Raw genomic sequence first — 17,119 nt, 5'->3', positions numbered from 1 at the left:
GACCTATCCAGATATCCTTGTACCATTTGCCATTTTATTTTATACGCGTAGCACCCTGTCAGCTCTGACAGCACTCCTTGTGTCACATCATATGGAGGCTATTGCACAGTACTTCTCAAATAAACATATCCACAAATTTAAAATGTGAACTTTTGTGATTTGCATAAAAACCCTTTAAAGGGAAAATCATTTAACATATTTATATGCATAAGTGAGCAATTTTGTTTTCTTCTTATAGTGTCCCTATGACCCCCAAAACATGCCTAAAGGAACCTGGCACTGGGGTGGAGGTCTGGTTTGGAAAGAATCCCATATCAATAGAATTTAGCACATTTCCAAGGTGGTGTATTTGGACTCTGGGATTTGTAAGTTGAAAATAAAAAACTCCCTAGAGGCCAAATTACAGTGCAGTGTTCACTGCGAGTTGGAAAAAATAACAGGTTTCCTGCACTGTTTGTCAAGGTCAGGCAAACGCAGCAACAGCAGAAAGAAGAAAGAGGGATTAAAAAGGGACAAGCTGCAGCCCAGAATAGCGGACTTTGACAATTCAATAAAACAACTTAGCTTTGCCCTAATGTACTCAGAGACAGCCCAAAATCTGGCCCTTACAAAAGAAACACTTGGAGAAGGTAAGAAATGGAATAGGACTGAAGGCCTCTTACAGGTCTCTTAATTTTTCATCCAGCAAAAGAATGGACATCTCAGGAGCACAGACCATCAGAGAGACACTGTTTTCTGGTTCACATCTTAATATGTGTCCAAAAGCAAATAACATGCTGCCACTGGTATCAGAGTCAGCACACTTCCAAGACGGCAGACCAAACTTGGGGGCTATATGACCTTATCTAATGTAATAGTTTGTTCCCCTCGGCACTCAAAATAAAACTCTACCCTGATGCCCCATACATACCCTTCCCCAGCAACCCATCCTTCTTGGCACAGGACAGGTGCTGACCTCTATTTGCAAAGTGAAACCCACTGCAGAGACTGCTCATCACTAACAGGCAAAGGGTTTGCTCTAGAAATCTTGAAGAGAGCATATCCAGAGACAAAAAGTTTTGATTAAATGAAAAAATCCAAAGGAATGAGAGAGAAGTGTACTGAGTATAGGTGAATATAGAACTCTTCCATGATGTAACATTGAGCTTAATGAGACAGAACAGGAAATACATGGATGTTCACATTTTAGTGATTATAGGTTTACGCATATAAATACAAGGTAGCACGGGAAGTAGTGGTCAGGACCCAGGCCTCTCTCCTTCCCTCCCAGGACAGTGTCCACTGGCTCACTACTCTTTCTCCATTCACTCTTGGATGTTCAGTTGGGGAAGGGTGTCAAACATTCAGCCCATGGGCTGGATCCAGCCTGCCCGGCTTCTGGATCACCCACCTCCATGGACTGTTTTCGGCCCACGAAGCTCTTTTCCGTGGCTGCCAGTGTTAATCCCTACAGCTGCCAGAGAAATGTTTCATGGCAGCTCTGGATCCCAGTGAGTTAATGTCACTCACCTTCCCTTCCCCCTCCCCATCCTATTATTTGCCACCAAAATCATGGTTTTTAGTAGCCCCTGGTGACTAAAAATTGGCATCTGGGGAAAAGTGGGAACAAATGGCAGCAATATTAACTCGAGTTGCAGAGCTGCACTGAAAGTGGCTCCAGAAGTTGCGGAAATTAATGCTGCTGCTGCAACTCACAGACAGCCCAGCCTAAGGGAAACTCCATAGGCTAGGGTCAGCCTGCAGGGCCAAACAATACGACACTCCTGAGAAAAGCACTGCCTGGAGAATTGGGAGATGGGAGTGCAAATCCCTTGGAGCTGACGTTTCCCATGTCCTGTGTAAATCAATTCAACAGGCTACTAAGGGAAAGACAAAAGAGCACAACCACCAAAACCACGTAGGCTCAAGACACAGTTTCAGGTTGATGTCTCCCTGTTAAGGAGCCCAAACCCAATAAAGCAGAATCCGTAACCGTGAGAATTAGGCTGGAGCCAAGTCCCACGTTGGAGTCAGCTATGGCTGTCCATTGGAGGGCTCTGCACTCCCCTAAGCTGGACACAATCTGCCTGCCAAGTCATAAGATTTCCCACTGCCAGAATGGGAGATCCCTACCGCTGCGCAGGGTGCAACAGGATCTGCCTGGAGGAGCACAAGGCTGTCCAAGTGCCAGGACGGAGAAGAACCACGTGGCTGCCAGGGTGGAAGAGGACCGCTCTCCTAAGCTACACACATACTTCTGGGATGACTGGATCCTAGCGGCGCTAGACATTTAGTAGACATTTAGGTCACACCCAGAGAGTCGTGGTGGATGGGTCGGTTTTGACCTGGAAGGGTGTGGGCAGTGGGGTCCCGCAGGGCTCGGTCCTTGGACCGATACTCTTCAATGTCTTCATCAGCGACTTGGACGAGGGAGTGAAATGTACTCTGTCCAAGTTTGCAGATGACACAAAGCTATGGGGAGAAGTGGACACGCCGGAGGGCAGGGAACAGCTGCAAGCAGACCTGGACAGGTTGGACAAGTGGGCAGAAAACAACAGGATGCAGTTCAACAAGGAAAAATACAAAGTGCTGCACCTGGGGAGGAAAAATGTCCAGCACACCTACAGCCTAGGGAATGACCTGCTGGGTGGCACAGAGGTGGAAAGGGATCTTGGAGTCCTAGTGGACTCCAAGATGAACATGAGCCGGCAGTGTGACGAAGCCATCAGAAAGGCCAATGGCACTTTATGGTGCATCAGCAGATGCATGACGAATAGGTCCAAGGAGGTGATACTTCCCCTCTATCGGGCGCTGGTCAGACCGCAGTTGGAGTACTGTGTGCAATTCTGGGCACCGCGCTTCAAGAGGGATGCGGATAACCTGGAGAGGGTCCAGAGAAGGGCCACTCATATGGTGAAGGGCCTGAAGACCAAGCCCTATGAGGAGAGACTAGAGAAACTGGACCTCTTCAACCTCCGCAAGAGAAGTTTGAGAGGCGACCTTGTGGCTGCCTGTAAGTTCATCACGGGGGCACAGAAGGGAATTGGTGAGTATTTATTCACCAAAGCGCCCCTGGGGGTTACAAGAAATAATGGCCACAAGCTAGCAGAGAGCAGATTTAGACTGGACATTAGGAAGAACTTCTTCACGGTTAGAGTGGCCAAGGTCGAACGGGCTCCCAAGGGAGGTGGTGCTCTCCCCTACCCTGGGGGTCTTCAAGAGGAGGTTGGATATGCATCTAGCTGGGGTCATCTAGACCCAGCACTCTTTCCTGCCTATGCAGGGGGTTGGACTCGATGATCTGTTGAGGTCCCTTCCAACCCTTACATCTATGAATCTATGAATGTGGGCCCAAACCTTTCGTTTAGAAAAGATCAGGTAAATATTTTACGGCCTGTTGTACAAGTAAAGACTAACTTCTTCAACTAGCAGATGATATACACAAAAAAGTATTAAAGAAACCCAGTCTTTTCTCACATAGAAATAGAGAGTCTGATCCTGGGGAGTTTGAAGAGCTCTCAGTTCACGCTAATGACAACAGAAGCTGAGGACATTCAACAATTTACAAGATCAAATTCTTAATTTGTTGTCAAATGTCAAATGTTTTCAGAATAGACTATTAAAAATGGGGACAATGACTGCTTTATAAAATGTGTTGAAATGAAAGAACTAGCTAACTACCATTATACTTCCAACTTTCTTTATGCTGTTCCAGGCATCATTAAAATGGATAAAAATTCATCATTTATCTTCTCAACTGTACTAAGCCAGGTTTCATTCTCTTATGCACTACTTCAAATCCAGAGATGGCTCACTGCTACTTAGGAGGGAATAATAAAGTGTTATTTTATATAGTGTTCTTCACTGCAACTTTTTAACTATGCCTATCTCCTCTTTTGTGTGTGTGAGATGGATGAAAAGGAAGAAGGGTGTCAAGGTAGACAAGCACAGTACAATAACTGCATTCTGGTGTTTGAAGGGACAGACAGACAGACTTTTTTCTATTTTTTGTCAACAGCAATAAGATATATGCCTGATCCTCAGCCAAGGACATGTTGAGAAACCATAATAGGAGACCAAACTTAAATATGCACCCTCTACCATGAAACATCCTCAGCTCAATAACACCTGCAGCAAAGAACCTTGTCCTCCTAATTCCCAACCTCCCAATGGGACTAGAATTTGGTCATCACATTCTTAATGAGAACATGGTTTTAATCTATTGCAACATGCTCTTTTGTGTACTTTTACAGAAAAAAAACTCTTTTTTTCTGGTAGCATCTGCATGGGCAAAAAACATGGTCAGATCCAAACCCTAATGCTGCGTCCTCCCTGTCAATACCTTCTAACCAGATAAAGTAACTGAGAGCATTCATCCCACACCCCTTCCCAAAACTGAAGCCTTCTTCCTTATAGGCAGAGGCTTCGCTGTGTTAAGAAGATGTGGAAAGGGCATTAGCTCATTTGTCAAGGAAGTAATTCTGAAAACCTCCCTGGTTGGTTGTAGTTGAGATGTATAACAGTACAGCAATATCAGCCCAGAGGCTGTCAAACTGGACCTTGGGCAATATAAAGCCATGCTGTGAGACCCCTCACATGGATTTGCCAGGGATAATATAAGGACATTGCACCGGAGCCCAGGCCACTTGCATAGCATCCCTGCATAACATTCCTACATGTGCCATCTGCAAGGCAGCTACCTGGAGCTCCAGTCCTGTATTGACAAACCATTATGCCACTATGGAAGCCTCTAGAGCAAATGCCATGCTCGGCACAGTTGTGCTACAACTGCCATTTGCCTTAGGGCAGGGATTGGAAACCTACAGCCCCAGGATCAGATCTAACTTGCAAGGAGGTTGGATCTGGCCCAGGAAGGCACCAAGGACTGAGCGACATTGTGCTGCACTGACCTGTCTCTCCCCCTCTCCCGCTCTCGTGCCTGTGCTTACCCTTGCTGCAGTGGGGTTGGTACGTGGAGCAAGGGTTACCTCTGGATGCATGAGCTTGGGGATGAGGGGAGGAGGAAATGGATATTTGCAACATCAGGGAGCCAGGTGGCAAGCTCAGGCCCCTACAAGTAAAACATTGCCAACCCCTGCCTTGGGAAACTCAGAGGCACAGACAAAGCAGTGGACACTGCTCTGAAGTCTTCTATTAGTGATAATGGGCATGTAGGCAATTATTTGAAAGTAAAAACAAACAAAGACATTTGACGGTAACTAAAGATCTTCAAGATTCATAGATGTTAGGGTCAGAAGGGACCTCAATAGATCATCAAGTCTGACCCCCTGCATAAGCAGGAAAGAGTGCTGGGTCTAGATGACCCCAGCTAGATACTCATCTAACCTCCTCTTGAAGACCCCCAGGGTAGGGGAGAGCACCACCTCCCTTGGGAGCCCGTTCCAGACCTTGGCCACTCGAACTGTGAAGAAGTTCTTCCTAATGTCCAGTCTAAATCTGCTCTCTGCTAGCTTGTGGCCATTGTTTCTTGTAACCCCCGGGGGCGCCTTGGTGAATAAATACTCACCAATTCCCTTCTGTGCCCCCGTGATGAACTTATAGGCAGCCACAAGGTCGCCTCTCAACCTTCTCTTGCGGAGGCTGAAAAGGTCCAGTTTCTCTAGTCCCTCCTTGTAGGGCTTGGTCTGCAGCCCCTTAACCATACGAGTGGCCCTTCTCTGGACCCTCTCCAGGTTATCCGCATCTCTCTTGAAGTGCGGCACCCAGAATTGCACACAGTACTCCAACTGCGGTCTGACCAGCGCCCTATAGAGGGGAAGTATCACCTCCTTGGACCTATTCGTCATGCATCTGCTGATGCACCATAAAGTGCCATTAGCTTTTCTGATGGCTTCGTCACACTGCCGACTCATGTTCATCTTGGAGTCCACTAGGACTCCAAGATCCCTTTCCACTTCCGTGCCACCCAGCAGGTCATTCCCTAGGCTGTAGGTGTGCTGGACATTTTTCCTCCCTAGGTGCAGCACTTCGCATTTCTCCTTGTTGAACTGCATCCTGTTGTTTTCTGCCCACTTGTCCAACCTGTCCAGGTCTGCTTGCAGCTGTTCCCTGCCCTCCGGCGTGTCCACATCTCCCCATAGCTTTGTGTCATCTGCAAACTTGGACAGAGTACACTTCACTCCCTCGTCCAAGTCACTGATGAAGACATTAAAGAGTATCGGTCCAAGGACCGAGCCCTGCAGGACCCCACTGCCCACACCCTTCCAGGTCGCAACCGACCCATCCACCACGACTCCCTGGGTGCGACCCTCCAGCCAATTCGCCACCCACCGGACTGTGTAGTCATCCAAGTCACAGCATCTTAACTTGTTCACCAGTATGATGATATCAAGATGTATTTTCACATGCACATTTAAGCCCAACCTCCTTCCTCAGAGTCAATGTGATATAGGACTTTGTGGCGGAAGGGAAACTGAGGTGCAGGAAATGTGCCTTGTCCTTTATCCACTCAGAAAAGGGCCAAGAGGAAAACCAGAGCTTCACAGAAAGACGTCTCCAATCAAAGCTCAGGGTGAGAACGTGTATATGGGAAATTACTTTCTTTAGTAAACCAGTGACACATTCATCAGGACTCATCAGACAGTACTGATTTGCCTGTTCAGTTCATGTAATTTTAACACATGCATTACTAGGCAAGTGACTGTACACTATTCGGCTGCAACAAGAGAGCAACGAAAGAATTAAGGATATAATTTATTTTCTTTATTAACTTTGTTAGTGGAGTTAAACCTGACCATCAGGGCCTTCTACCCACCCAAAACATCAAATACACTTATGGTCAATGCTTCTGAAACTCAAGACAAGACAAAAGTTATAGTATAGACCAGCTCTGTTGTTACTTCTGGAACTGGCATGAGCCACTGTTTCAGCCAGGACTGCCCTATGATAAGCAGATGAGAAGAATGACTGTGTCAATGTGCTGTTTACATGATGCATTTAATCTCACAGAAGACCATTCTCTCATCTCATCATATATACTCCTGCTGCCCCTCACTGTGTTAGGAAGCCTGCAATGTTGCTGGTTGCTCTTCCCATCAGTGAAGGTGAGCTGTAGCAAGCAGCAATAGAAAGAGAGGTGCATCTTCATGCAAAATGGACCACCAAGAGCAAGGACCAATGTATACTTGGAGCAGATTCAAATGGGGGTGTGGGGAAGCTGCTCTTCTAGCTCTGACCAGGGATGAAGCAGGGTTAAGGCTGGAGATGTTTAGCTGCATTTCTGGGTGTAGACAGTGGCAACAACTGAAGTGTTGCAACGGCCAGCTGGACATACTTACCTGACTTGGAAATATATTCCAAAAGAGGATGAAATGCTCCAAAAGAATGCCTCTTTAAATGAGGCTTTGTTTAAACCATTTTACTTTTTGCTATGTGTACATGGGGACAAGAGACTCCTAGGTCCTGCAGAATCCCGAAGTGCTCCTTTTTCCTCATACCACGAGGGAGGGAAGGAGGAAGAGGAGGGTGGGCAGCCAATGCAGACACTGGATCCTGCTCCTGGGGCCTCCTGCTACTGCTGGGCACTCCAGTCCCAAAGCCCTCTCTCTCTGCTTGAGGGATACAGGGAGATAAGAGAAATTCTGGGGATTTGGAGCTGGAATCCATGCAACAGGAGCCCTGCACCACTATCATGGGTCCCTTCCATCAAACCCTGCCAAGGCTCCTGGTGCTGGGAGTCCTCTGGCCATTAAAACACCAGGTTGAGTACACTACCTCTGATTCTTGCATGCTGCTGCTCCGAATTTCCACCAGGCCCCTGCACCTGTGCTACCACTGGGCTCTCCCTGACTGCAAAAGAGCTGCAAGGCAAACGAGGAGAAAGGTTGCACCCCATAAACTAGATGCAGCCAGGAGGAGATTCCATACACATCACTAAGAGCTCCGGGGGCTCTTAGTGATGTGTGTGATCCCACAGTTTCATAGCTGGTAGGATTGGAAAGGACCTGAGCAGATCAACAAGTCCGACCCCCTGCCACGAGCAGGAAAGGATGCTGTGGTCAAACAACCCTGGCTAGGTGATTATCCAGCCTCCTTTTGAAGACCCCCAGGGTAGAAGCGAGCACCACTTCCCTTGGAAGTTGGTTCCAGATCCTAGCCGCCCTGACTGTGAAGTAGCGGCTCCTGATGTCTAGTCTGAGCCTACCCTCAATCAACTTGTGGCCATTATTCCTAGTTACACTTGGTAGTGCTCGGGGGAATAGGGACTCTCCCGTTCCCCGCTGGTCCCCCTTGTAAGTTTGTAGATGACCACCAGATCCCCTCTCAGCCTTCTCTTGTGGAGGCTGAACAGGTTCAGGTCCCGCAGCCTCTCCTCGTAGGGCCTGCCCTGCTGCCCCCTGACCATATGAGTGGCCCTCCTCTGGACCCTCTCGATGCTGTCCACATCCCTCCTGAAGTGCGGCGCCCAGAACTGGACGCAATGCTCCAACTGTGGCCTGAGCAATGTCGCATAGAGGGGGAGGATCACCTCCCTAGACCTGCTCGTGATGCATCTGCGGATGCACGACAAGGTGCAGTTAGCCTAACTGACCATGTCCTCACACTGGCAGCCCATGTTCAACTTGGACTCAATAGTGACTCCAAGATCCTTTTCTGCCTCTGCACTGACGAGAAGGGAGTTCCCCAGCCTGTAGGTATGCTGCTGGTTCTTCCTCCCCAGGTGCAGCACCCTGCACTTGTCAGTATTGAAACCCATCCTGTTCTCATCCACCCACCCCTGTAAACTGTCCAGATCTAGTTGTAGCCTGTCCCTCCCTTCTAGCATGCCCACACAGCCACCTGCAACACAGGACAGTTGCAGAAATACGAAATGCCTCTTTCTGTTCAGTGGAAGAAGCTTAGCCACAGCACAGCATTCAATATAACATATGGTCTTTTAAGTATGAACTGTGTATGAAAGTTTTAGAGCAATTTGATTATTAAAAGTAACTCTGTATGGAGGAAGAAGGGCTAATTTTATGTTTTGGGGGAAAAAAAACCAAATCTTTTCACAGCATCGTCAGAGCAAATAATTTTAGCAGATAAATGTCAACTACTCTTGAAACCCATGTTATACACATGCCTATACATGCAGAATGAAAACATTAGACTTCAGAACACTTCTAGTAAAACTTCTGTTATTTTGTTTTTATAATGTGTCATTTTAATCTACTTCCTAATGCATAAAAGCAGACTTTAGGGTAAGGCTTCGTCTTCACCAAGGAAAAGAAAAACATGCAGCCTTCACTTTATCAGTTACTACAGAGTAAAAAACCCTAGTGAACAGAAAGTAGCTTGTAGTTTTAACCCAAAATGACTGATCAAGGCACCATAATTTCCCTCACAGCCTATTACTTAACCTGTTGTGTTAAAGTGGAAAAGTGTCATTCATTCACTAGCACTTTATACTCTATTAGTTATGAGTCCAGATCAATCTCTTTTCCTCCAGGGAAGATGCACCCCTAAGGCGGCATTTCTTAACCCATGGGGTGTGACCCAAAAGTGGGTTGCAAGAATAGATGAAAGGGTCATGAACAAACTTTAAAAAAGGATTCTCCTTTAAAAGGGGAAAAAATGTGGGAAACTGTGGCGCTCTGCCAGCCTGCGAGGGGTTGCTTGGGGCCCCCCATACTCCACACACCCATCCCCTGCCCTGCACCCGGGGGAGGGGAGGGTACTGGGGCACGGAGAGTTGGCAGTAAAGGGCACTGGGTTGGGACTGGCCTTTGATGTTTACAAATGGGTCCTGGTACAAAAAAGGTTGAGCCACTGCCCTAAAGGAAATGCTGCCCATGAGAGGCCAAATCGAAGCGAGCAGGTTGCATTCTATTTGAAAAAAGATTTCCCAGGGGAAACCCCCCCCCCAATGCCAGCTATATGTATTTCATTGCAAATTTTAATACAAGAGAGATCTTCACTTGAAGCATAAAGGGACTAGAACTTTTAGGAAAATACTGGGGGAAGAGTGTACAACCCACAGATGACCTATTCATTTTGGTATTGAAGCTCAGAGCTCCTGTGATTGGCAACTTTCTCCCATGTTTCCCCATTACTGGAATTCAGACTGAAGCAGCCCGTGAAGAAATGTTATTAAAAGTTGCACAAAACACTGAATTTACAAGTTAATAAACCTGCTCTCTGAAGGCAGGGGTAACTAAGGGTAGGCTAGATACAAAAACAGCAACGAGTGGTTTAACAAAGATCAACAGAAAACAAAGAATGTATTTCTGAAATACCAACCACATTTTTAAAACCATTTCTAAACATAACTATTACAAATGAAAAAATACCTCTTCTCTCTCATAGAAAAATGAAGGAGTAGAGCAACTCAATCAGGAATTTCTGACAGTCTGCAACGGTGGCACCTATCATGTAAATATCTTTTTAGCGAGTTTGTTGAAAAAAATCATAATAAAGTTCCTTATACTTGTTATTGGTAACGTTAGATACGGGGAATAGCCACGATTCAAAGTTAAAAGCTGCACTGGTGATAATTTTTTTTACCTTCAAACCACACAAAGCAATTAAACCATATTACACACTAATTGCTTTCCAATTTTTTCAAATGAGCACAGTTGGAGTTCTGCATGCACACAATCAACCTAACAGTACTTTTCACATTAAAAACAACAAAACACACAAATAAACAATTTACTGACATTTGTAAGACAAAAAAAAATCATTTATAAAAAAATATCCTCTTATTCAGAGTAGTCATGTCTCAGCCTTCAGCTCAAGGTAAATGTTTAAAGTCGAGTTGCAGCTGTTTGAAAAGAGTTGTAGGATGAAAACCGGGAGATACTGAGTGCATCAAGTACCATAACACGGATTTTACATAAAATGAATTTCAAGAAACTGTCAGTAGATCTGAAGTGGAAAAATTATCTCAAGGCTATCTATAGTCATTCTTCAAGCTCTGACTGAAGAGATTCGTAGCCTCCAGCAAAAATCCACAGAGAAACAACGCTGGGTAAATCCAGGAAGATTTCACAGAACTTTGTGAATACTTGATTTAACCCATAGATAGCAAATGTAATAGTCTCAGGCCTATTTCTAAAGAGGTTTAACAGCTCAGATTTCTTGTGCTCAGCGGGGATCACATGTGTAAATTAAATTCAGTCTCTAGGCAGATGAAATTAAAATGACACTAAAAAATGTAGTATCTGCATATGAGAGCCAGGACCAGTAGCACTGCCTAGGTTGCCTGATGCATCCCATTACACAACCCGACTTGCAACTGTTTACAACTTTGCCAAGTTAATTATTAGGGCCAAAATTTTACACAAGCATTGTTCATAACATGCAAAACTGCCTCAGGCTGAGTTTCTCCTTTGCCCTCTTCCCCCACTAAATTTCAGCCACAACAGGTTCAGCCATTGTAGAGAATGAGGCCAAGTAAAACAACATATTGGTCCCTATGATCATTTTACATAAACATTTCTTTGAAATGCTTTTGTGTTTTGGAGAAGGGACTTGACATTTTACTGTGGTTGGTCCCAGTGTCAGGGACGCGTCTTTTACTGCTGTGAAAAACCAACCCAAATTCATCCAAGTTGTGAACTCTGACAACCAAGTAAGAGTTCGCAAATGCTGAAGTAAAGAGTTGCTAGAGCTGAAGAGTGAACTCCTCCTGGGACTCCATCCTCACAAGCTGCAGCCTCTCTCCCCTCCGACACATGGCCAGGCTCCATGGCTGCTTACAGGTGTAAAAAATCTCCCCAAAACAGTGCTTTACTTTAAACTCAGTGTGCCCCTGCGCCAAGTGCAAAGCATGAAGAGGCACTGCGTTAGTTGTCCCCAGCTTGCCCAATGTATGTGTAGACTGGGCACTTTAGCAGGGCTTTTTTGGCACTTTTATCTAATAGCTAATTGAATCAGCTATTAGATAAAAGCACCGAACAGCTCTGCTGAAGCACCCGATCTATACAGATGTTGCATGAACCAGGTTGAACTAACATGGTGCTTCTTCCAGCAAAGCGTCTTTTTTTCCTCATGTCTGCCAGCAGTCTGTACGCCCAAAATGACTGACCATGCACCTGCCCTGGGGGCACAGGGATTCAGAAGGATTTTTTGCAAATTCAGTCCTTGGCTACTTCAAATGAGGACGTGGCCGGGCACTGAAAATGAGAACAGGGAGAGCCCGACTTTCTAGTCCTTTCACTAAGCCTAACCTGGCGTTCATGCCGACTACAGAAGGAAGCGATGTGATGGGTAGTTTGGGGAAGACAGAAAGGTGACACAATGACCACTATTAAGTTCTATCTGTTTAACTATGGCAACTAGAAAGGTACAAAGATCACAGTCTCTCACTGACACTGCTATGAAAGGAAAACCTCTGGTGTGGACGCAACTACGCCGATCAGAGAGGGTCTATTGCAAGGGTGGGCAAAATGCGGTCCACCAAGCCATTGTATCTGGCCTGCAGGGCCCCTACAAAATTTAGAAATTAATATTTATCTGCCCCTGGCTGCCAGTCACGCGGCCCTCGATGGCTTGCTAAAACTCAGAAAGCAGCCCTACGCCTAAAATAATTGCCCACCCCATGTCTACTGCCTTAGCTTATGTTGTGCAAGAGGTGGAATAGCTATACTTTGGCAAAAATAAACTGAGCCTAAAATGGAGCTTAAGATTCATCTTTCTGGTGTCAGCAATTATCTAGGAACCTCACTGGCAAAATGAGCATCTGATTCCCCTGTACTTTTAGCTTGCAAAGAAGATGCCAACCTACTACTGCTGACAGTTACTCGGCTCAAATGGCAGAGGGCTGCGCAGCGGCTGTAAAGGTTCTGCCCCTGCTGAAACATGCAGGTGTCGGTAAAAGTACTACTTGATGACATTATTTCACTTTGTTGTTTGTTTTTTTACACACAAAAAACACACAAGTTACAAGAACATTAAAATTACAAATGTCAAGCACTCAGTTTAGGAAATGCTAGATTTAGTAACCTTAATTGAGTTCCCATGTGCACGTACATATATAGTCTTTAACGTTCAATGTCCATATACTATTTTTCCCCCACAGGACATCTGCTTCATTTAGTGCACAAAATGTTCATTACTCTATTAGCGAGTCACTATTCAAATACTTGTTCTCATCTCATTGTTCAATGCATGGCCCTTGGCTTCATTTACTGTATACTATTGAAACCCTTCTCTAAAGCCTTGTGGGCTTTTCCTATGCAGCTCATCTCTAGTATCTGAATACTTTACAGATATTAAATTTAGCTTCATAATGTCTCTGTAAGGGCAGATGGGGAAAAACTGAAGCACATGGCTTCAAAGTGAGTTAGGTATCCAAATACTTCTAACAGAACTGGGTCTAAGAGATTAAATTCAAGTCAAAAGCACCCCAATTTTCTAATTCATCCCCATAACAAATCTACCCCGTTTAGGAAGAAGAGCTCTTGTGGAAAAGGCAGTGCATGATCTTGCGATTAAATACTGCATGTATAAAAAAAAGAGAGTAATCTGGGTTGCACAGGAAGCCCTAATCTTGCATTTCCTAAACTGAGTGCTTAACTTTGCAACCTTAATAACTTTCTTTTAACAGAGTTTTGTGTGTAATACTAAGCACAGTTCACTCTTCATCTTCTTTTGCCAATCACTGCAGAAGATTATTCTGTCAGGATTATCCAATCTCTATACCACACTATAATTTCTTCATTTAATTTCTTTCTCCACTAAGTGCTACGAGGAACATTGCAATGCCCCACCTTTGAAGACCAAAAAAAAAAAAAAAAATTAACGGAAGGAGCAAAATTGTTACTTTTCATCAGGCACCTTACTGTCCCTATCCACGCGTGCACCTTGGTTTTAGAAAATACTAAAGCACCGTCTAAATGGAACCTGTTCTACCTTCTGCAGTTTCTTTTGCCTTGTAGAGTATTACCATGCTGCCTGTTCAAAAGCAAAGCAAAAAAACAGAATGTTTCTTTTAAAAAATCTGACACTTTAAACAGATGGGATGCACTTTTTTCCACAAATGGAATTTTGAAAACATCCCTTTGAAACGTACAACCCCCAATATTATTTTTTTTAATATTGTAAGATTAAATCATCTTTAAAATTAAGAATTTAAGCTGCCCTGTTGACTGCTGAATGCTTGGAGTTGGGACAATGGGAAATGAAGAAAGTAAACAGAAGTGGTTTCTGCAGCTGGCCAGCTCCTGGCAGCTTGCCAGCCCATTGGGATGCTACTTCCTTGAGCTGCGAACAGAAAAGAGCAAGGGAGCAGGCTCCTCTGGAAGGGACTTATCAGTTCCAGCTCAGCCAGAAATCCTGGGCTGACAGGAGGCTTTCAGAAGATCCTGAAAACAACAAGGAAGAATGCTCCAAAATCCTGACACTCAGAAATGCTGCGAGAACTGATGACATTGCCATGACTGATGACTCTCTCTTCTTGATATTACTGCCTCTCCCTGCAAGTGGTCAATAATCCATTACTTGATTCTGAACAGACTCCTCTTTTTCAGCCTGCTTCATGTCTAATACTATTTATCCTGATATCTACAGCACTCTACTTTGAGGTCTAATCCAAATGCTGTTACCACTCCTTTTAATAGCCAACTCTTTCTTGGACTAGCATGCACATATACGCTGTGCTATGTAGCTCAGAGCTACAAATTTGGCTCCGGTCCCAGTTGTCACTCTTAGGTCTGTCACGCAGCCTCAGACTTGACAGGGATCAGGGAGAAGTACAAAAAATAAAGTTCTGAATGCCAGTTGCACAGAAGCAATATTGGTTTCTTAATTACTGATATCTGCCTGTTCCAGTTTTGATGCACTTGAGTTATACTGTAACTTCCTTCCTAATGAACATCTAACAAAATGTAAGTAATTCATTTCAGTAAAACGTTTCACTTGTAGGTCCTTTACACTATTCCTTCCTTGCAACTTCAACCTTAACTTCACCTAAAAATAAAAAATCCTGCACAAACCCTTTATCCAAGATGTCCCATTTACTCTCACAGCACTACTGCGAGCAAGACCTGCGGAACAATGCCAGTGCATTCACATTCTTTCACCATAACCTTTGCTACCTTTTCATGCTCTTAATTTCAGCTTTGCTGGCTGCAAAACCTTTTTCCATGGTTTCCCTAAAATACAAACATTTCTAAACTTCAGGAGGTATGACTGCTCCGTCCAGATACAGCCTTGCCCTGGGAAGCAGAACTGCAATGTTCGCCTAACGAGCCATCATCAGTAGCTTTGTATCTCAGAAAAAACAGCTTCAAAACTGAGGGTTTTTTTTAAACGTCTCTAAAGATTTACACACCATCCTACCTTTTTAAACTCCTGACATAAAAACCCCCTCAAATGTCTATTTGGTTGTCAGTTTAATGATAACATAACAGAACTCCATCAAAAATAGTGTGTTTGTGTCTACATGCGCACATAAAAGTTTTAGGTTTTTAATACTGTTAGTGTGGTTCCTGTGGATAATTTCCCTTCTTACAGAAGCTTGCGAACAAATAAAAGGTACGTGATGCAGATGGTTACAATGCAGGTTCAAACCTGAATTAGGTGGCGGTGACGATGTGAATTATTTTATCAGATCTATTAGAATCACATATTCACATTTTAAAACCTCCCCAAACTGACAACTTCTGCACTAGAAAGAGCCCCACTGTTGGAGGAGTAGCTGTGTTGAAAACATGGATACAAAAAAGGTTTCTACTGAAGTTGTGGGAAATCCTTTCCATGGTGCCTGCCCACAATATATGTCGACTTTTTCCCTGGGTCATAGAATTGCTGCTTCCATTGAGCCTTGTGACTTGCATATACCCAAAGTGCAAGGGGGGGGAAGTCAATACAGCTATTATTTATCTGCACATTACCGAGCCTCAACATAAGGATCATAATGTATAAGATAGAATTTATGAAAACTAGGAGGGCTGGGTTTTAAACGTCGATTATTCCAAAACACTCAAAATGTCATCTGAACCAAAGTAATTCTTATGTTACATTACTGCTATTACAAACCTTTTCCTTAATAAAATAACTGTACTAGTAATTACGCTGTATCCAATTGCACTCAAGCTTCCAAATCTTTAATTTAAACAGTTAATACTTTGTAATACTGAAGTTTTCCTGTGTAGCCTGATCACTGAGGACAATACTCAAGAAACAGGCTTTTCCACCCCCACTCCCCCTGTACACTAATTAAGCCATCAGTCTCAAATATAGCAGCTGCCAACACAGGCTGCTGCTAATGCTTCAAAGCACCAGCTCTGTCCCAAGCCTGTACTCCCGGCATTCTCCGCAGCATTACTCAACTCCCAGCCCTGCCCCCACCACTGACTCAGCATCCGACTGGCTCACTAACCTGGTTTTGGCTTCAACGCCAACGGAGGCAGTGGAGCTTGCAGACTCCTCAGATACTGAGCGCTGAAGAACTGGTGTTAGCTGCTTGTTCCCGTCCACTTCGGTTTGGGCATCCTCCTCTGCAGATTGTTCTTTGACTTCTGTTTGACAAGAAAGAAATTTGTGTAACGCTTGATTTCTGTGGCTATAAAAAAAAATGGTTAAAAAAAAAATCCCCTCTACAAATCTGCTTTGTTGCTAAATAGATTGGTCAGGTTAACTCGACTGGACAGAAAGCGCAGACTGAGGACCACTACTCTTCAAAATCTAGCTTAATGTCGACCTTGGTCATTCTCAACCAGGCTGCTACACCACCCTGGCGAGCTGTGAGCTGCATACTTCTCAGAGCACTGTGCAATATTAGCGCTGTTGCATGTAGAAACATCTACGCATGATTCACAAGATAAATCCAGAGGTTTCAAATACGAAACCAGAGTACAAAATGAGTCCGACCTAGTACGGGTGGAATTCTTTACAACAGAAGAGCAGTTCTATTATTGTTTCTGTAGTTGAGAAACAAGTGAAACCTCACAGCTCGCATTTCTGAGGACTGCCTCCAGTCTAAATATAGGGGGGACTTGAGTTTGAGAACCGCTGGGCTACTTGAAGTGCAGTCAGCAACTTCAAATGACATCGTGGAATCCCATGACTTTCTCATTAACTTACATATCAAAAAGGGCTTAATTAACAAATTAACTGACAAACTTCTTATAATTGCATGTTTATATATAAGCAGTTTGTGCAAGGAAAAAAAATCTGCTTCACCTAAGCAAGAGAA

The 17,119-nt window shown here is 44.4% G+C and overlaps 1 protein-coding gene across 8 annotated transcripts in view; it reads right to left on the bottom strand.

Annotated features, from left to right (window-relative positions):
- KMT2C (lysine methyltransferase 2C) overlaps positions 1-17,119 on the bottom strand; it is a 308,664-nt gene that overhangs the window by 205,031 nt on the left and 86,514 nt on the right. For all 8 annotated transcript variants that reach the window (XM_059729207.1, XM_059729206.1, XM_059729205.1 and 5 more), the window contains exon 3: positions 16,304-16,442. In XM_059729207.1, coding sequence (XP_059585190.1) covers positions 16,304-16,442 — 139 coding nt within the window. The remainder of the gene's footprint in view (positions 1-16,303; positions 16,443-17,119) is intronic.

This window comes from Alligator mississippiensis, chromosome 5 (assembly GCF_030867095.1).
Source record: "Alligator mississippiensis isolate rAllMis1 chromosome 5, rAllMis1, whole genome shotgun sequence".
Taxonomy (NCBI): domain Eukaryota; kingdom Metazoa; phylum Chordata; order Crocodylia; family Alligatoridae; genus Alligator; species Alligator mississippiensis.
This window is presented reverse-complemented; position numbering and strand designations above follow the sequence as displayed.